At 32.7% G+C, this 22,107-nt stretch overlaps 1 protein-coding gene across 7 annotated transcripts in view; it reads right to left on the reverse strand.

Annotated features, from left to right (window-relative positions):
- Positions 1–22,107, reverse strand: part of CSMD3 (CUB and Sushi multiple domains 3) — a 1,172,992-nt gene that overhangs the window by 1,030,705 nt on the left and 120,180 nt on the right. For all 7 annotated transcript variants that reach the window (XM_070630871.1, XM_070630869.1, XM_070630875.1 and 4 more), the window contains exon 2: positions 6,380–6,602. In XM_070630871.1, the coding sequence (XP_070486972.1) occupies positions 6,380–6,602 (223 nt within the window). The remainder of the gene's footprint in view (positions 1–6,379; positions 6,603–22,107) is intronic.

The following is a 22,107-nucleotide window of genomic DNA, read 5'->3' on the forward strand; positions in this document are numbered from 1 at the left end:
ATTAATAAAGTTGTGGGTTACATGAGTTTATGTATAGTTTGTCAAAACTTATTTAACTGTACACTCAAGATGTGAGTATTGAGCTGTAGAAAATTTATGCCTCAATTTTAAAATACAGTTCACTTCTAATAAAGTGTTTAATAATTTATATAATTCAATGTTTACTTTTTTAGTCAACATTGAGGACAAGATGGGCATATGTAAGTATGTATACTTAAAGTTTACTCTTATTGATTTAGGGCCATTATCTGCACAATAAAAGAAAGAATTGTTTAGAAAAAATTAAATAATTTTAACACATAATTGTTTGCATGTCATGTCTTTTAACTTTAAAAAGCACTTTTGTTCTTCATAATTCCTTTTTAATTGTTATTTAAATATGTAAACTTAGACTGTGAATTTGAAAAGTTCAAAAATAAAGTTTCATGGGTCTGGCACAGTGGTGCAGCAGTTAAATTCTTGTGCTCTGTTCCGGTAGCCAGGGGTTCGCTGGTTCGGATCTATGCATTGGACACATGCTGTGGTAGGCATCCCACATATAAAGTAGAGGAAGATGGACATGGATGTTAGCTCAGAGCCAACCTTCCTCAGCAAAAAGAGGAGGATTGGTGGCAGATATTAGCTCAGGGCTAATCTTCCTCAAAAATAAAAAATAAAGTCATGATATAGTTTTGATTTATTTGAAGGTCTAAATTATTGACAGTGGAATTACAGTCAAAGCTCATTTTTATAATGATGTTCATCTCTTCCAGTTTGAAATTTAAACTCTAAATCATTAAATGATCTATATTAGAAAAATATTCTTGAAATGTGGAAGAGATATAAAGGAACCAGATTATTAATTTTTTCTAGTGCCACTGGATAGTAAAAGTAAAAATCTTAGTAACCAAAGACTAGCAAAAAAAAAAAAAGGAAAAAAATCCTCATAACCCCATCACCACAAGATAACCAGAGTGTCATTTGGGAATAAATCCTTCATAAATACACAAACATACAGACACACATGCACATGGTATCTTATGTTATCATACATACTGTTTTATAGTCCGTTTTTTATTCTAGCTAGTAATATGTTGTGAACTCTTTCCCCATCCATAAAATGTTCTTGTAAGACTTGCTTTCTCATTGTTGGACTTTCTCCACTGGTTGTTAATCAATCTCTATCTTAAACATTCGTGATTTCGCTACTTTAAACAAAGCAAACAAAATCTGTATCTAATTTGGAGAAGGAGACATTTAAAAAGTTTTATTTATGATAAATTTATTTGAAACCTAATGCAATTATCCTTTAGAAACCGTGCCCAGACTAACATTCCTACTACTCATGCAGGAAAGTACCTAAATATCTTCAACGACAGTCTTTAAAATTTCTAGGTCTTACACAATTTTATATTTGGAAAGTATTACATAGTTACTTTCATTTACTTTTTCTGATAGCTAGCAAGATTTGCTTTTTCTAGTTTCTTACAGTATATTAGCATTTAGAATTTTTTCTTTTGTGAACTTTCTGCTCATATTTTATACATTTCTATTTGTATGACTTTAATTTTCATACTAATTTCTAAAAATTACTTATATTAAACACATCAAGCCTTTGTGTTTTATAAATCTCGCAAATAATTTCCTCTGATAATTAAGTATTTATTTCGTTTGAAGTATATTCTTATCATAGAATTTTATTTATTTATTTATTGTTTTTACTCATGGAATCATATTGTACAATCATTTTCTTTATGTTTTTTATCATATTTTATAATGATAGAAAATATCTCTCACGTTTCTCCTAAAATCTGTGATTTAATCTTCTCCTGTTTTTCCGAATTCATACAGGATTTGTTCCAAATGTCTTCTGTTCTTACATCGGCCAATACCACATTCTAATTATTGTTTTCTATTGCACATTTTTATCTTGCAATTTAAACTCTCATTATATTTAAATATTTTCCTGGTTACTTTCATGTGATAGTTTGACAAACTATTGTATCGTTTTTTTCAAGTAACTCAAAATACATTATGTGTTTTATATTACAATTGTACTATAATCGTAACACATTTGTATTGCAATTTCAAAGAACGAGAGCTTTAGAAAATGTGGTCATTTTACCCATGAATATAGTTCGGCTCTTTATTTTCTTACTTTACATCTTTTAGCCTGGATTACAACTTTTTTAATCACATGCATTCTATATAACACTTGTTGAGTTTATATCAACACATTGCTTATTTTGATGCTATTTGCAATATAATACGTTTGTAATTTTTCTCACTCAGCTTTAAGGAGATACATAAGTTCAAAAAGTGAAGGAATGGAAAAGATATTCCATGGAAACTTACAAATAAGTAAGCATCAAGTATAAATAAATTATTGCTAAAATTGTAATTGAAAAAAAGAGGAGGTAGTTATCATAAGGTCATAGTCATAGTTGGAAGTGACGACAACATAAACTTTAGCTATCTTAAATTACATACCTCTTCTTTTCTCAATCACAACTTTAAAAGTAATTTATTTAGAAAATTAAACATTCTTAAAACCTAACTTTGTTTTTAACAGTAAAATAAAAAGCATGAATAAAAATGTTTTGGCATATATTTTGTCTATTGACCGACCAGTCCTTAGCCCTCTCTGTGCCACTTTCCATGACTGAGGTTGGAATGGAGTCCTCTTTTTCCAGAATACTTTTTACCTAGGGGTGGTGATGTGACGCTGTTATCTGAATTAATCCTGATGTTGATATCTGAAATAATGCTGATGCTCATATCTGAATTAATTATGAAAGGATGAATAAAAAATATAATAGGAGAATAATTAATTGAATTACAGTATGATTAAATATAAGCATCCAATAAGTTGATGCTTACAAAAGTTCTAGTCATATGTGAAATATGTATATTTTAATGTAGGGAGCTTAAATATGGACATAAAATAGCATATACAGTATGATCCTAAATTTATAATATGTCCATCTCTGCTTCATGAAGTTAAGGGTGATTTTTTTTTTTTTTACGTTTTGGGATAACTTTCTTATTGAAAAAATACAACTGCAGCAAACAAAAAGTACACGAACCTTACAATTCCCCGAGGCATCACATAGACTAAATTTGTTTTAAACGCACCAGCATCTGTTCTAAGCTAAAGGTGTAACTATAAAGGAATTCTCTAGTGGTGCGTTGCGGCAAGTGTCACATTGAGCCAAGAATATCAATTTTTATTTAATTAATAAGAAAACAGGAAGGCAAGCAGGATAATCAATAATTGGAGTTTTAGAGAATAGTTTAAAAATATGAAATTGTGCTTACCAAACCTGATATAGCTTTCTATTTATACAGGCAAGAATGACAAGACCTACAAACCATATTTCTGTATTATTACGAGGCAAGTATAGCAAGCTATCCTAAAAAAAAAAATTATTGGAGCTCATGGAAAGTAACAAAAGATAAGTATCAAATTCTGAAAGATAGAGAACAGCAGACATACCATAAGGACATGTATTAAGTGAGAATGTGAGACAAACAAAAAGCAAGAAAACAGTGAGTCAGAGACACACAAAAATGAATCAGACTATCAGCAGCAGTTTCAGCTTCTAGTCAAACAGCTGACTGCATGTAAACACAGTCTGGAAGGGACTGCAGGGTACACAGTGGATTTTTTTCTGTCTTTCTAGTTAAAATCAGCTGTAACATTAGCAACAGTATTTCTTTAAGCATAAAGACCAATAGATGCATTTTACATTCACACTGAGCAAAATGCTATGGAGTATGTACTAGAATAGAGTCCATAAAATAAACTGGAATAAATGTGTAATTTATCTGTTTATATCTTCATATGTTATGTGTTTAAAAATATTTGTTTTTATTTCTTATTCGTTAAATTTTATCTAATACGGGTAAGAGAAATAGGCTTTAATTTATATATCAGAATATAAATCATAGAGATTTTATATATGTGTGTATATATATTTTTGTTTTGCTTGGGTTTTTATTTATTTATTTTTTTACAAGCTTAAGCTCTGAATTCAGAGAAATCTAGGTTGGAATGATGATCTTGCCTCTTGCTACTTTTAACAGTGTTAGCCTTGGGCTAGCAATGTAAGTATGATTTTCCAAATTATAAAACGATGATGATAGTAATAGAAATCTTTTCACATTGTTTGAGTGGGGGAGAAGTTAAATATGATGAATACGAAATAGTACAGTGTCAAGTACAGGGGAATCAATAAATGCTAAATATTAGATTTATTGAGCTTTCATAACATTAAAATCCTCATAAAATCTCCGTGAATTGTGTTATTATCCCTCATTTACAGTTTAGGAAAGAAAGAATGAGAAAAGTAAGTTTATTTTCACCATCTGACAGGCTTTTGACTTCCCAGAGGCCACAATTGTTTAAAAAAAAGAATGAGGGTGAAATAAAAATGCATTTTCTCATTTTCAAGGAGATTTAGAGAATAGATCCTTGTACAAATAACGCTATCAGTGAATTGATAGGAACTACCAGATAACATTTAGAGAGCTTTCTTTCTTTTTTATATTTACACCAATTATATAGCATACATTGGTGATGTAAAGAAAATATAAAAAGTCTTTGTATTTTTTCTTTTATATACATCAATTTAGCTGACTTGAAAGTCTAAAAAGCATCTTCCTTTTTCTCTTACGGCCTGTAATCTGATTGGATGTGTGCAGATGAAGGGAGATACGCACACCTTCACACCCACCCACTAGTGCAGGCAAGCACACAGGCACACACAGTGTCATGTGTCATGTGGTGTGGTTTCTGTCTTGACTTAGTGCTATGTCATTAACAAAGGACATCCAACTTTTAATGAACTGGCAATGATGATGAAATAACACTATCAGGTGTGTCTACCATACTGTGTATTTTTGAAACAGATGAATACTAAAAGAGTTTAGCAGTGTAAAAGGAAGAAGAAGAAGAAGTTAAAAATGCTCAGTAAATGAATTTAAAGCAAAAAAATATATAGAACCTAACCTATAATCAATCTAGTGACTTTCTCTTTGCATAGATGTGTAGTTTGAAACAACTCAGGTATTTTTAACTGTTTTGCCTGGAAACAGTTCAAATGTGTACTAAAAGATCTTATATTCATGCAGCTGTTTCATACGTATTTTCTCATGAGATATTCAGAAGAGTATGGAGAGGTGGAACACATTCTGTTTATTATTACCATCTTCCAGTTTAAGCACAAACAAGTGGCATGGATTGCTCAAACAGCTGGTGAGCAACAAGTCTAACACTGAAATTCAAATCTTACCTCCTGGTCCATCATTTCCCCCCCTACATTATATGATTTCCTACTAAAAGTGGAAAGATAATATATATCAGATTTGTATTTAAAATGGGAAAAATCAAAGCAAAAGAATATGGAAGACTGATGAAAATATAAAAATTTAATGTTGATAATCTGCTTCCTGTAAATCAGGAAGGCAAATACACAGTATCAACTACTAGAAAGAGTAACAGAATCACAGAATCATAGCTCAAAAATAAGCAAGTGTGCAAAGAGTCTTTAATTCTTGCAGGTTATCTGCTTAGAATATTTTGAATTATAAGTTAATAAAACAGTTTACTACAGTTAAAGAAAAATATTCATACATTGATAAAAATTTAGGACTAAATGACATATGTAATATTTGGTATTTTGAATTTGTTGGTTGAATTAGAGTTGATCTATGCTTAAAAGGAGTTTTTGATATGACAGCCAAAATACTTCATGTGTTTAGATATCTTATTTCCCAAAAAGAAATTCTGGGAACCATTTAAATAACAGTCAGGATGCCAGATAATTTTCATATCTACTTTATCAACTAGCCTAAAAATAAGTAACTTCATTTGTATGGACAGAAATGTAAATATCCCAGTTAGTGACATGAAAGATTCTATTTTTAAGATATTTAGATCTTATAAACCCATTCACATTATCTAAAATTAATGTGTTTTGCTATCATATGAATATAGATTTGTAAGTATCTTTGCATATTACTGTATATTAAAATTGGGTACATACCAATGAAAGACACATTACATGGTATGCATTCACTTTACTAAAAGTTATGCCCATAAAGAATGAAGCCTGGAGATAAGTATTTAGAAAACAAAATACCTTTAAGCTCTCTAAAGAGGTCACAATTCAATTTATATTCAGTTTTTTGAGAGATAATATTAACATACTAGTATCAGGAAGTCAGAAATACCAAGCTGATTTGTTCATGGGATGATATATTTCCAAATGAATAATAATTAGATGGTGAATATGATTTTATTATAATTGCATCATAAATGTTAAACATCCTTTTTAAAATAAACTACTTTTACCCATAAAATATTTTCCCTTCATTTTTCCATTCAAAATACACTAACCTTGTCCTAAAGTTTGTAGGATGAGGATGTCCATCATATAAGGATAAGTAGTCGTATTCTTCTTCTAGAGCAAATGACTGAAAAACAATTTGTATTCTATTTCGTTCTTCTGCTATTATTACCCACGTACAGTTTGCACCATTTGGATATCCATATGGAAAACCAGGGCTCTCTATAGTGCCATTAAGTCCTTTTAAAGTTCCACCACATGTATAAATAAATCCTGCAATAAAAGAGAAATAAACAGACATTAATATTATATAAAACAAGAAGAATCCAGGTGACGTATTTTGAAAAGGACTTTTATTTTTCCAAGAATCATGTTAAAATAATTTTGTAAATGACAGTTTCAGAACTAGGTAAATTATCAAAATTGTTTTTTAAAAGGCAAAACATAGGTAGCACAATGCTAGAAGTCTTCTCATATCATACATCTTGTGGTTAGTAACTATAAACTGGTTGATGAAATAAAATCCTTTACACTTCTGATTCATTATCCATTACGTGATCCAATAGACAGACACAATCCTAGAACACCATATCTTCCCTAATGTAGTTTCCCACCTAATTGTATACATGTAAAAACCACATTAAATTTAATGATTTTAGTATGCATTTTGGGTCTTAAAAAATTAACTGCAGTTTTTATTGGTAAAGCATGCTAACTTTTTTGTGTATCCGTGTCTCTGTCATGTAGCCTATGTGCTTTAGGAAAATCTGTCCTGATCTGATTCTAGCAGAGGGATAAATGACTCAGACCTAAAACAAAATCTGTGTAATTGCTGTGTCTTCACACCGAGTGGTTGGTCCAGGATGGACACAATCCTAAAATAAGCACATCAGAGTGAAACCTCAGGTTGGGGAGAAAATATATTGAAAAATTGAATCCTGGAACACTGACAGCAGCCATCGTAAGAACTTCCATCTTAATTCTACGGCAGGCCTAAATTATTGAGAGCTTGTCTCTTGGAGAGCCTTCGAAAACTTACCATGTTTCTTGAGGGCTTTATTTATGAATATATAATATTCTGTAGTCATCTTGGGTAATGCAAAACCCTAAAATTTATACACTGGACAGAGAAGATGGTCCTCAGATGTATCCAGACTCGTCTATATGCAATTAAACCTTAAATCTAGAAGTCTGATGAGAATTCTTCCCCCAGATGCCATTTCCACATCTGTGGGTCGTACATGAACCTTAAGCGCCAGGAAGCTGTAAGTCAGAGATACTGAGCTAAGTTAGGGGGGAGAACTCCATACTACTCAAATTATCTGTATTTGGAACTGGATGTGGAAATGCAGGAAATTTGGGGCTCCTTTCACTGAGACAGAATGAGTATATGTTATATAGTTATGGATATTTTTGAAAAGTGTGAGGAACCACGCATGGAAAATGGGAAGCCAGAGTTGTAGATTGTGGCAAACAGAGGCTGATTTGGGATGTTGTGCAGTCGTTCCACACTCTTCACAAGAGCACCTTGCTTTTGCTAGGGAAGTCACTTCTCTGTCAAACAGCTGTGTGCTCTGGAGTAGATGACTTGTCTGACTCTAGTGGTGAGGAAAGTGGCACAGGGCTGAGCTAATCAGTACAACTCTATCTGCCTAGCCATATTTACTTCAGGAGTCTACTGATTATCTCCATAAATGGCAAAATCCTCAGCCAGGGTATTCAGTATGTGATATGAAGCCCGGTTCTTGTGATTCTTTTGGCCTTTTAAAAACTTACCAGGAGCTGGGTAAGTTAGAAGTTCTACAAAAATCAATATTTGCATGGATACATATACTTTTGCTCATTCACCAAAAGTCAAATAGGGCATTTTATGATTTTCAAAAACAAAAAGAAGGAAGGTCCCTTTGAAATTGCTTCTTGCAGAGCAATTACTTTGAAGCCTTAGGTTAATTAGCTATCATCCATTTCTATTAGTTTTCTGCCTGAACAGCTTCCAATTTGAACTTCGTAACTAAATGCAAGCGTGAATCCCTTCAGCTACAATCTGATCTGTGGGCTGTTTTATATATCCTCAAGCCCCGTAACCCTGATGCTTTTAGAAAAAGGACATATGTCCTAAAAACACATGCTCAGCTTTGTCCACTAATTCTTCAATGGCCTGCTGATTCATGCATTTCAATGCTTTTCTTTTCCTTTTTTCCCCCAGGCAAATTAGAAATTACGCCTATTTTTAAGCTTTCTTGTCTGTGTTCTTCATTTTATTTTCACTTTTGTTTATATTTGTTTGATTAAACATCACATTATTCATAATAATAGAGCACATTTTTCCAACAGATTTATAATCTTCAACAAAAAAAAATCAGAAGTAAATAGAGCTTATGAAAGTAAAACAAAATCTCCCCACATTTACTTATGCTTAACAAGATTAGTTGTTCTTATCAGCTTAGTGTTCACTTTTCCAGGCCATTTTTAGGCACATGCAGATATATGCATATTTCTATGCATGTATATTTTTTACAAATACAGTCAGTCATATTACGCATATTTTTCTGAATCTTTTTGTTTATTTTTGTACAATATCACTATATTCTGAATCCACATGTATAATTGTACTACATTCTTTTTCAATGACTACATAGCTATGTGGCACTTGTTATGACTGTTCTCCAATTTATTTAACATATCTCCTATCAATGGCTTCATTTTTTGTAGTTTAAAAAATGTGAAGAGAAACTTTAGATGTACACCCTTGTGAGCTTGTGTGAAATATCCTTCAGATGGAATTGCAAAAATTGGAGTCCTGAATTTTAAATTCAGATAGCTACAGCCAAACCATCCTCAATAAATGTAAAAATTTCTGCTGCTATCACCAGGTTTTGAAGTTTCCCATCTCCAACCCCGATTTTGGCAACACTAGACTTTTTGCAAGGCAAATTTTGCAAGGCAAAATATGTTACATTAATATCTTATTTTGCATTTCTCTGATTACTCTTGGGATAAAATATTTTGTTGTGTGCTTCTCACTCATTCATAATTCTTTTATGAATTGCTTCTCCTTATCCTTCACATATTTTTTTAATGGATATTTGACCTTTTCTCCCTTCTCTTTTAGGACATAATTGCTTAGGTTTCTGGTTATTCATTGATAAGCCATATTTGCCTTTCGTATATACATTTCTAAATGAAATAGATTTGCTTATTCTTTCCTTTTTTTTTTTTGAGGAAGATTAGCCCTGAGCTAACATCTGCTGCCTATCCTCCTCTTTTTGCTCAGGAAGACTGGCCCTGAGCTAACATTCATTCCCATCTTCCTCTACTTTATATGCCGGATGCCTGCCTGCCACAGCATGGCTTTTGCCAAGCCGTGCCATGTCTGCACACCGGATCCGAACTGGTGAATCCCGGGCCGCCAAGAAGGGGAACGTGGGCACTTAACCGCTGCGCCACCAGGCCGGCCCCTGTTTTGCTTATTCTTTATAGCTCATTGTTCTCATAAATTCACAACTCCTTATTGCTCTTTATAGTACATGTGAAACATCGTCTCCTTTCCACTCATCTCCTTTGATAATCTTTCTACCGTTTTTGTTCACCTATTCATCACAAATGTCATGCCTTAGGGATAAAACAATAAAAAGGACATTATCCTAGTCTGTCTTCATGGAACTGACAAACTACAACATGAGACAGTAGGGAAGTATAGATTATTATTAGTATAGACTATGGTAACTGCTGTGATTGGGATAAGCACACCTTGCTGAGAGAATACACAAAGGCAAAACTTAATCTAGACAATTCGGTGTGTGTTTATGGAAAGCTCATCTCAAAAACTGGTGTTGTGAGGCTGGCCTGGTGGCATGGTAGTTAAGTTAGCTTGCTCTACTTTGGTGGGCCAGGGTTCACAGGTTTGGATCCTGGGCGCAGACCTAGCACCACTCTTCAAGCCATGCTATGGTGGTGTGCCACATAAAATAGACGAGGATTAGCACAGATGTTAGCTCAGTGACAATCTTCCTCAAGCAAAAAGAGGAAGATTGACAAAAGATGTAAGCTCAAGGCCAGTATTCCTCACAAAAAAAAATAAATTTGGCATTGCAACTTTCCATAGATTCAGTCTTTGAATGTATGAATGCCTTACATTGTATTTTTCACATCTTAATTTTTAGTGTCCACTTAAAATTAAACAGTTAATTTATACTTGATAAATAAAAATTTATGTAATTTGGGTCGTATTGTCAACAAGAATTTGGTGAATAATATAGATTATTAAATGTTTTTCTCTTTTTTTCTTTCCGCTCATATTTTACCTTTCCTACACAGTACAGAGCAATGCAATGACTATTTGTACAGCATTTTTTATGATTTTAAATTTCTTTTGTTTTCTTCTGTGCTAACCGTGTTCCATGATAGACAAGCATTCACACTCTGTTTACTTTTTACCTTTTTTCACTCCTGTGTTTATCGACTGCTATTGGGCTTTTGTGCCCAATTATATTGACATGACTCTTTTTTTTTCACCATCAAGAGTTCACATTTTTATTGACACACAGTACTTGTATGATAAAGACTTGTGAAGAACTTAGCAGCAATTAGCCTTTTTTTATTGTGGTAAACAACACATAATACGAAGTCTATCCTCTTACCAATTTTCGAGTGTACTATATTATTAACTATTTTCACTTTGTTGTGCAGCAGATCTCTAGAAATTCTTCATCTTGTATGAATGAAATGCTATACCTATTGAACAATAACTTCTAATTTCCCCATCTCCCTTGCCCTGACAACCACCATTCTTTCTGCTTCTATGAATTTAACTACTTTAGGTAACTCTTACAAGTAGAATCATGTAGTATTTGCCCTTCTGTGACTCACTTACTTCCCTTAGCATAATATCCTTAAGTTTCATCCATGTTGTAGTGTATGTCAGGATTTCCTTCTTTTTTAAAACTGATTTTCATTGTATATACATACCTCATTTTCTTTATCCATTCACCCTTTGATGGACATCAGACTGTTTACACTTCTTGGTTATCATGAATAATGTTGCAATGAACATGGGAGTGCAAGTATCTGACATCCTGACTTCAATTCTTTTGGATAAATACCAATAAGTGAGATTTCCAGATTATATAGCAGTTCTATTTTTAATCTTTTGAAGAACTTCCACACTGTTTTCCGTAGAGGTTGCACCATTTTACATTCTGACAACAGGGCACAATGGTTCCAATTTCTCCACATAACTTGCCGCACTTATTTTCTGTTTTTCTGATAATGACTGTTCTAACAGGTATGAGGCAATATTTAATTGTGGTTTGAATTTGCATTTTCCTGATGATTAGTGATATTCCACATCTTTTTATATACCTGTTGGCCATTAGTATGTCTTTTGTGGAGAAATGTATATCCAAGTCCTTTGCCCATTTTTTAATTAATTGTTTTTTTGTTATGGAATTGCAGGAGTTCTTTGTATATTTTGGATATTAATCCTTTATCAGACAGATTGTTTGCAAATATTTTCTCGCATTCTGTGGGTTGCCTTTTTACTCTGTTTCCTTGCTGCTTTTATTCTTTTTCTTGGTTCTTAAGGTAGGAACTTAGATTCTTAATTTGGGACTTTTTTACTCTTCTAATGCATGCATTTAGTACTATGCAACGTCTGTCTTAGTACTGCTTTAGCTGGATCCCACACCTGTTGATACATTGTATCTTCATTTTCATTCAGTTTAATGTATTTTTATTTCCTTTGAATTTCCCTTTTTAACCCATGGTTATTATAGAAGTGAGTTGTTTAGTTTCCAAATGTTTGGAGATTTTCCTGTTAATCTTCTGTTATTGATTTCTAGTTTGATTTCATTCTGATCAGAGAACACACTCTAGATGATTTCAATTCAAAATTAAGTTTTATTGCCTAGGATCTGGTCTAACTTAGTATACGATCCCTGGATACTTGAAAAGAATGTGTATTCCAATGTTATGAATAGAGTAGTCTGTAAGTATTGATTGCCTCTTGTTGGTCAGTGGTGTTACTGAGTTCTTCTGCATTCTTGCTGACTTTCACCTATAGGCAAGGTGTCCTTTTCCCTTGGTTGCTTGTAAGATTGTTTTTTTGTTTTTAGTTTTCAGTTTAATTATGATTTGCATGGCATGTTTTTCTTTGAGTTTGTCCGGTTTGGAGTTTACTCAACTCTTTCAATCTGTAGGTTTGTGTATCTCGCCAAATTTACGAAGTTTTCGGTCATTATTTCCTTGAGTATTTCTTTAGCCCTACTCTCTTTCTCTTCTCATTTCATGACTCCAATGACATAAATATTAAATCCTTTATTTTAGTCCTACAGGTCCCTGATGCACTGTCCATTTTTAAATGTTTTATTCTACTTTCTCCGTGTTGTTCAGATTAGGTAATTTCTTTTCTATCTTCAGTTCCTTCATTCTTTCATCTGTTCCCTCCATTCTACTATTGAGCCCATCCATTGAGCTTTTGATTTCAATTATTGTACTTTTTGTGTCTAACATTTCTATTTGATTCTTCTTTATATGTTCCATTAATCTTTGATGAGACTTTTGCATTCTTTGCTAACATTTAAAATTTTTAAAATTTGTTTCATGTGTGTTTGTATTTGTTGAGGGATTATTTTTTATCATGGCCCCTTTAAAATCTTTGTCAGATGATTCTAAAATTTCTGTAATCTGGTGTTGGCATTCATTTTTTGCCTTTTTCATTCAGTTTGAGCTCCTGTTGGTTTTTAGTATGATGAATGATTTTTTTTTCTTTTTGGTGAGGAAGATTGGTATTGAGCTAAAATCTGTTTCCTATCTTCCTCTTTTTGCTTGGGGAAGAGTGTCCCTGAGCCAACATCCATTCTAATCTTCCTCTATTTTGTATGTGGGATGCCGCCACAGCAGGGCTTGATGAGTGATGTGTAGTTCCACACCTGGGAGCCAAACCTGTGAACCCTGGACTGCCAAAGTAGTGTGTGAACTTAACCACTATGCCACCAGGCTGGCCCTGATGAATGATTTTTTTTGTTGCAACTTGTATAATTTCATTTTATGTTGTGAGATTCTGGGTCCTATTTAAATATCCTGTTTAATTGGCTTTTTTCTGAGACTGCCTGAGCAGGGAAAGTGGTGGTGGGGGGGCACTGCCTCATTACTATCAGATGGTGAGAGAAGCCCAGGATCCCTAACTGGCCTCCAATAACAATCAAGGGAGCAGCATTGCTACAATGGGGTGATGGTGATAAAAAAATTTAATGTCAAAAACAAAGTTTGTTCAACAAATGGAGCTGAGAAAATTAGATAGCCACACCATACACAAAAATTGGACACCATGCCATACCATACACAAAAATTAACTCAAAATGGGTCATAGGCCTAAATGTAATAGCTAAAACTATAAAACACTTAGAAAAATACATAGAAGTAACACCTAATGGCCTTGGGTTAGGCAATGATCTTTTAGAGATGACACTGAAAGCATAAGTGACAAAGGAAAAAAATAGATAAATTGGATTTAGTCAAAATTAAAACTTTTTGCTGTAAATAACATCAAGAAAGCAAAAGAAGCCACAGAATAGGAGAATATTTGCACATCATATATCTGATAAGGCACTTGTATTCAGAATATATAAAGAAGTTTTACAACAACAACGGAGGCAAACAACAAAATGGAAAAATGAGCAAATCATTTTTAAAACATTTCTCTAAAAGCAGATAACCATATGAAAAGATGCTCAGAATCACTAGTCATTAAAGAAATGAACAAAATCATTGGAAAACCAAAACCACATTGAGATACTACTAGATATCTACCAGATGGCTACAATTATTGTCAAGGATGTGGAGGAATTAAAAAGCTCATACATTGTGGTAGAAATGTAAAATGTGGCAGTCATTCCGTAAAGACTTTAGTAATTCCTCCATAGTTTATACAGAGAGTACCACGTGGCTCAATAATTCCATTCTTGGGTATTTACCTAAGAGAAGTGAAAACATGTGTCCATATAACACTTGTATGCAAATTTCCATAGCAGCATTATTTATGATATCCAAAAAGTAGAAAAAAGCCAAATGTTCATTAACTGATAAATAGGTAAACAAAATGTGGTATTTCCATACAGTAGAATATTATTTAGCAATAAAGAAGAATGAAGTACTGATGCATGCAACAACATGGATGAACCTCAAGAACATTATGCTAAGTGAAATTAGCCAGTAATAAAAGTACACATATTCAATGGTTTCATTCAAATGAAATGTCCAGATTAGAAAAATCTATACTGACACAAAATGAGTAGTGTTTGCTTAGGGCTTGACAGGGATAAGTGGTTGGGTGGGATGGATTGTGACCACTAATAGGTACAAGGTTTCTCTTTGGACTAATGACAGTGATCTTAAATTAGATTGTAGTGATATTGCACAACTCTGAAAATACTAAAATCTATGAATTTGTACACTTTATATGAGTGAAATTTATAGTATATGAATTATATTTCAGTAAAGCTACTAAATATTCAAATTAAATGGTTTCTATGAGTTAAAGTGTGTGTTTTATTTCATTAAAGCATTCCTTTTTTTTGTTCAGTCTCACCTTCAAAAAATATTTTGAGGTGCTGATTTTCTCATAATTCTTTTCAGAAGAATGGCTTGGAGATGTCTTTGTTTATTAAAATTACTCTGTTATTCAGTATATACAAATCTTTAAAATTGCTAATATTTGGGTTTGTATTTATGCATGACTTAAATTAGAAACTGATCTACGTGGGTTGCATGTAACTTATGAATGATCATCACTAGTAAACCAAATGTGTATTTTCATCCTGTTTGAAAACATCTCCATAGACAAAAAGAAAGATATTCTCAAGTGAACTAAAATTTTTATCATGACCAAGTGAAAATGGGAGAAAGAATAAATTAAATGATGCATCACTAACCACTATCACTATTTTGCAATTTTTCCAAAATCTTATTCTCAGCACCACCCGTTTCTCTCATTTTTTTTTTTTTTACTTCACTCTTTATTGAAAACTTTTAGGTCACAACTAAAATTTCTTTCCCTGTACCACGAAAACTTTCCTGTGTCATTCTCTATTCACATAGCTCTTCCTCTGATCTTGAAGTAGGGAATTTCTTCTTTCTAACTTAGACCTATTCATTATTTGTAGAATTTCCTTCAAGACAACAATCGCTATTTATGGACACATCATAAAATATGTAAAAGTAACTACAATAAAATACAAATATTCAATACTTGTTACTTAAATTGTTCATAAAACTTAACTATCAGAAATTTTCCAGGTAGCTGCTCATCTAGGTATTTTCTCCTATCCTTATTTAGTCAGAGAAATGAACTTTGGTGAAATATACTTGCAATATTTCTTGAATTTATGTTATATGTGGCGTTATATAACTAAAGTATTTTTGCTATCGTTACTTTTTTTTAAAGCAGTGAAGGACCTTGCTATGTGTTAGGCACCGTGCTGAGCTTCTTTCATACAAGCTGAATGCATGGTAATTGTTGTAGTTAGTATTTCTTTCTTTCCTTTTCTGACAAACTTTTCAATAGAGTCATGTGAACTTATTGCCTCCAATCTTTCATTTCTCATTCATGAGCCTCCCATTTCAATCTAGCTTTTATCTTTTCACACAGGCTTTGATGTTGTTGACCACTGACATTGTTGACATCTTGAAACTTCTAGAATATGTATAGTGTTCTTTTCTTAACTCTTTGGCTAATCGTGATTTTCACAACCTTCTATTCATTTACACATTTATTTAATCTATGACTAGAATGACATCATATGTAGGTCCTCATATCTCATTTGGATTCCTTCTGTCAACATGAACTTCTGTGGTGGATGCTGGGATGTCAGATCCCCATTCAGGTGTAAAGGACTATTCTCACAGCTGCCTGGAATGCTGCTGGAAGATAGCTCTCAGCTGTCAGCCCTCTTTGACAATTGCCTATGCTAAGAAAACTGGCTAGTCCAAGATCACACCATCGTCCAGGGCAGCCCACATCAAATGATTGATAAATGTGAGAATATAAAGGCCTGAGTCATTCATTCCAACACAGAACAGTCTAAAGTGATATTCCAGCTCCAATATTATCTATGGGATTGGCAGAGCCCTTTTCTGGGATGAAATAACAGCTCAACTTCTCCCTCTACCCAACACTCTTCCCTTCCATAGGTATCGATCTAAAGAACGACTAATAAACGTCATCTCCATTATAGAAAGTGCTTCCTGGGGGATGCACCTGTGGCATTTCCTCCTCCTCTGTCGCTTCTGTGCCCAATCCTTTCCATACATTGTCACCAAAGACAACCTCCTAGAACAGAGCTGACTCCATGGAAAAACCCAAATAAAGTCCTTGACTTACAATCCAAGTTATGTTTTTACTATTATCTCTCAAAATTGTCCCCCATAAATGGCACTGAAATCTGTGCTTTAGCCACATAATTTACTCTCCTTTTTTTGGATTAAATCTAGAACTATCTTGTCTCCACTTCTTTTAAACATATGGATTTCCTTAAATGAAACTTACTCTCCCTTCAGTTCTGCTAAGAAAAAATTTCAGGTCCTTCAGTTTCAAGCTCAATTCATTATAAACAGTGAAAAATCCCTCTAGGAAAATTTTTCTCCTATTTTTCTAAACTCTTCAATTATCTTATTTCTACATGTACTTTCTTTTATTGTTTTCTTTCGGGGGAGTATATGATATATGACATCTTCAAATAGATTGAAATTTATAAAGAAATTGGTTTCTAGATAAAGCAAAGAGAACAATAGAGGTAACGAACATCATCAAAAATGTATTGAACCATAATACATAATAAAAATACTTCTTATGTATTTTGTTTTAAATTATATAATTACCAACCATTGATACAGTTTTTGATTTCAGTCACATCTATGCAATATTATTGCACTTGAGACAAGGAAGTTTACAATAGTCATGAAAAACTCTTTTTAAAATTTGCACCTGGTTTCATTTCTCTAAAAGATCATTGTATTTTTTATTATATATTCTCTAAAATAAGAATTTACTGAGAACTTCTTGTCTACATTCGTCTCTTTAAAGTTTAAAATGTAATTCTTAGTTTCATGGAAAATACTAGTTTTTCAACAAGCCACCGATTCTGAAGCCATGCATTCTTATTTCACAATCTAGCATGACTTCTGGGGAAATTACTTAATCTTATTATGTCTCAGCTTCCTTGTCTATAAAACAGGATAATACGAGGACCTATTTTAAAGATTTAACATGTTAACAACTGCAAAACTCATTGAACAGTATTTTAAACATAGTGAATGTTATATATGTTAGCTCCTCTTTCTCTTTTTCCTCTTCCTCTTATTTATTACTGTTATTGTTATTTTTAGCCATTAAATTATCCATTACATAACTTAACTATCGTGTTGTTTCGTTGAATTAGAGCCTACAAATTTAAATAAACATACTAGAGAATCCTATTACCAACTTGTCAGAGAATGAAAAATACCTATTGCCCAAATGTATCAAATATGCTAGCAGATGGATGTCATGAAATATAATTCCATGACTCTAGTTTAGGTTATCAATAAAAACATATCAAATTATTTTAGTCTTTTCAGAGTAGGAGGACACTTTAGATCTCAGACCATCACACAAATGTTAATGTTGAAGAGTCTGCCTCTCTTGAGGGGGAAAATGTAATCTGATAATGGTAGATTTCCCATGCAGACTTGTAAAGAATGTGTATTCTTCATTTATTGGGTGAATGCATGCCTGTTGTGTCAGATCTTTAAATCTTTATTACTCTTACCAATATTTTTTTCCTGTTTTCTTAATCTCTTACTGAGTAACTGCTAAAAATCTCTATGATGAGCATTTGTCCCTTCCTTCTACTTCAGTTTTTGTTTTATATATTTGGACACTAAATTATTAGGTTAATACAGTTAAAATTTTTTTTTATTATATAGTCCTGGTGAATTTGCTTGTCTACCATTATGAAATGAACTTCTTTAGATCCATCAATGGCCGTGCCATAAAGTCTACTCTATCTGACATTAGTATAGATACACTGTTATTTATAAGTTACTCTCTATACTTATGATTATTATAATATTATAGTCAAAGTGGATTTCATGTAAGCAGTGTTTAGTTTTCTTAGCTCATGTGACAGTTTTTACTTTTAAATTGGAGTACTTAATCTATTTAAACTTACTATAATTATATATATGTATATTTGCTTTCTCTTTATTCCATCTGTTATTTATTCCTTTTGCTTCCCCTTGTTGCTTTCTTTTGTATTAATCGAGTGTGTATTTTTATTGTGTTTATTCTCTCTATTAGTTTGTTAGTTCACATTCTCTTAATGGTAACCCTAGAGAATAAAATGTGCCTCCTTGCTTATTAGGGTCGGTTACAAATTAGTACTCATCACTTCCTAAACACAGCAAGGACATTGGAGCATTATAACCCCACCCCCATCCCCTGGTGTTTGTATTATTGCTTTGGTAGACTTTAATTATACATATATTATAAACACCCAAAAGACACAATTATTATCTTAATCACTTAACATTCATTTACATTTATCTACATATTTACTTATTTCACCACTTCAGTTCTTTCATCCAATTTATTTTTCTTCTATCTGAAAAATTTTCTCCAGTGTTTATTACAATTTAGTTCTAACAACAACTTTTTTGTTTGCTTGATTTTCTTTTTAGGTTTTATATGTTTTTTATAATTGTTTTTGATGAAATAGTTGGTCCAATTAAGCTGTTTTACCAGAACCAGAAGTAGAAATTGCACTGTGTTGCTTTACCTTTATTTCTTATCATTTATTTTTCTTTATTCTCTTTCACACCAACCACCCTCTCAGTGTCTTTTTCAACCACATAAATTTTCATTCTAAAAACCTATGTCTAAGCTATATTACATACTGAACTGAAATAATCATTCAGGATAAAACAATTCACAATTAATTCAATAGTTCAAGGCAATCTCATTTATTGAGCATGGGCTAGTTGCCAAACACTGTACTGGATATTAGGTCTTATAAAATTTTTATGACAGTGTTTCAACCTTTAAGTTTCAGAATCTAATAGTAAAAACACATAAACAAATAAACGTATATGATAATTACTATAACAGGAGTGCTTGAAAAGCTATCTGAAATATAGGGGCTGGGGAAAATAAAGAAATGTTAAAATTTGAGTCAATTCATTGGTGAGTTAAACTTGTTATTTGATGTTTCATTTTTATTCTACTTTTACTAGTATCACATAAATATAACTTTTAGGTTTAAGGTAAAAGATGAGATTGTCCAAGGCATATTTTCTGAAGTGCATCAGTCATTCTGCTCCACTGGCATGTTGTAGACCAACCTTACATTTCAAACTTTTCTACTCAGACCATTTTGCGTATCCACAATATCTATTCCTTTGCTTCTTGAAGGCAAGAAAGAAATACATAATTTTTCTTTCCTGAGAGCATTGAACTCTTTTTACTGTCACATCCCTTGTTGATTTGTCTGTTTAGTCTTGGATTATGTAGGATATTCACCATTTTCCATAATAATGGAATTACCAGACTTGTGGAATGGCCAAAATATTTCCAGTGGTATTTGAAAGATTCTAAAGTAAAAGCATCAAGGGAAAAAATGGAATAAATTAATCATTGATGAAAGAAAAATTAGGGACAGAATATGACTCCTGAAATTAGAAATAATCAAGCAATGGAGGAAAGCCTATCAATTCAGCAAATGAAATTATCTTAGACAAACATGATCAGATCCCATGTAAACACTAGCCTGAAATGTCAAAGAAAGGAAATCAGTGGTCTCCTGTTGCTTCCTAGTTTTAATACATGATTCTCTAATGCAGTCTCAAAAGCACAGAATTGCTACTGTAAATGGATATTCCATCTGAAAAATTTGAAAGCTGAAATATTTCTACTGCTTCAATTGTAGACTTATAAACAGTTCATCAGGTCATTATTGTAGAATTAAGGTCAAGAAAAAACTACAGTGAAGTTGGAATATAAATGACTTTTAAATTCATCTGATTAAAACAAAAGAAATATTGAATCACAAGGATAACTTATTTAGTCATCAAGCAATGTAGTCAAATAAGATTTCATGTCAAGATATAGTGGTGCTGAAAATATAAACTTTCAGAAATTGTGGGTTATATCAGATGTTGATAAAGATGTCACATTCTACCTCTAATGACTTATGCATTACGTTTTTTTTTCCCCTTGGATTAAAATAAAGTCTTTTTTTAAAAAAATAGTCCATTAATATATGCTTTTCATCATATTTTTATGTTATTAATACCTTAATTTTCTTCTGACCTTTAGCCGCTAAAATAGATTTTAATTATTACTGATCATACCCCATGAACCATATGTGCTCCAAACTTAATGTCTTTTAGCGCAATTCCAATGCCTTTAAATAATGCAAAAACTTCCTAAAACCCCATTCTCTCCAGACTGTTTTATAGGTCTTCTGGACAAATTATAATATTGATTTTTAGTTTATATTATTCTTTTCCTCTTTAAATGAAACGTCATCCACTTACATCAATCATCTAATTACTTTTATTGCATTTCACACTCGGTAGATTGCACTATTGAGAAAGTAAATTTTGGATTTACATAGAAGTGGCCTTTATCGCTTAATAGCTATGTGATCCTGGGATATTTAGTTAGTCTTTCTGAGACTCAGTTTCCTGCCTTGTAAATTAAGAATGATAATAATGCTTAGCTTAGAGAATTCTTGGGAGCATTACCAAAGCATGAATAGCTCCTAGAAAATTGGAAAAAGTGACTATTATTTAATCTTCTAAAAATTATACCAGTTATGCTTATCTGGCTTGAATCTTTCTTCTACAACATTTTTAGAGTTATTCAAGCTCTAAACATTTGGAAAATCTATAGAAATATCAGTTTATATTCCTCTCAATAATATTGAGCCATTTTTGTATGTATATATTTTTATAGCTCAAGTTAATAAACTGGATTTTTGTGTAATTTTCACAGTGCCCTAATGATTACATAAATATGTGAGTAAAGGTATTTTTCCATTATAAATTTAAAATGATTTATCGTCTCAAATGCAGAAATGTCTATATGCTGGCAATTCCTTTCTCCACTCAATTATCTCTGCCTCTTTCCCTATGCTACTTTTTGTCTTGAGAGGCTGGCCATAGACTGCATCACTAGCCCTTACCCTCTAGTTCATCTGCTTCCATTTGAGTTTGGCCAATGTGAGATGCAGCAGGAAATAAAAGTTTAGGAGAAAAGAGAGGTCATTATAATCATTGCCCTTACATGTTCCATACTGGAAACTGGCAGTGGCTGTCAAACTCTTCCTCCTTTCTTGGAAGAAGCTCTGTTTGCAAAACAATTAGCTCCCTGTATTCCCAGAACAATGTTTTCTGCTGTGGTACCTTCAGCCCTAGAGCCCTACCAACTCTCTGTTGGGAACAACTTCCCAACAGTGGTTTGGAGAGTTGGAGTTTGCAGAGAGTGTGGTGATCCCACTGAGTTGAGGGGGAAGATTTCAGAGTTTGGGGCAAAAAGAACAACTAGAGTTTGTGGAATGGAGCATGGAGAAAATAGAGTTGTGCAGAGAGGGGTGTCTATGTGCATATTCACTATAAGTTGATGGCTCAAGACAATGCTATAGATGCACAGACATGGTCATCCAAACATTGTCCAAAAGCAGCTGCTCTGTGGTTTATTGCCGGAACAGAGAAAGTAGAGGTTGAGCAGTACCAGGGAAGGGAT

This window comes from Equus przewalskii, chromosome 8 (genome assembly GCF_037783145.1).
Source record: "Equus przewalskii isolate Varuska chromosome 8, EquPr2, whole genome shotgun sequence".
Taxonomy (NCBI): domain Eukaryota; kingdom Metazoa; phylum Chordata; class Mammalia; order Perissodactyla; family Equidae; genus Equus; species Equus przewalskii.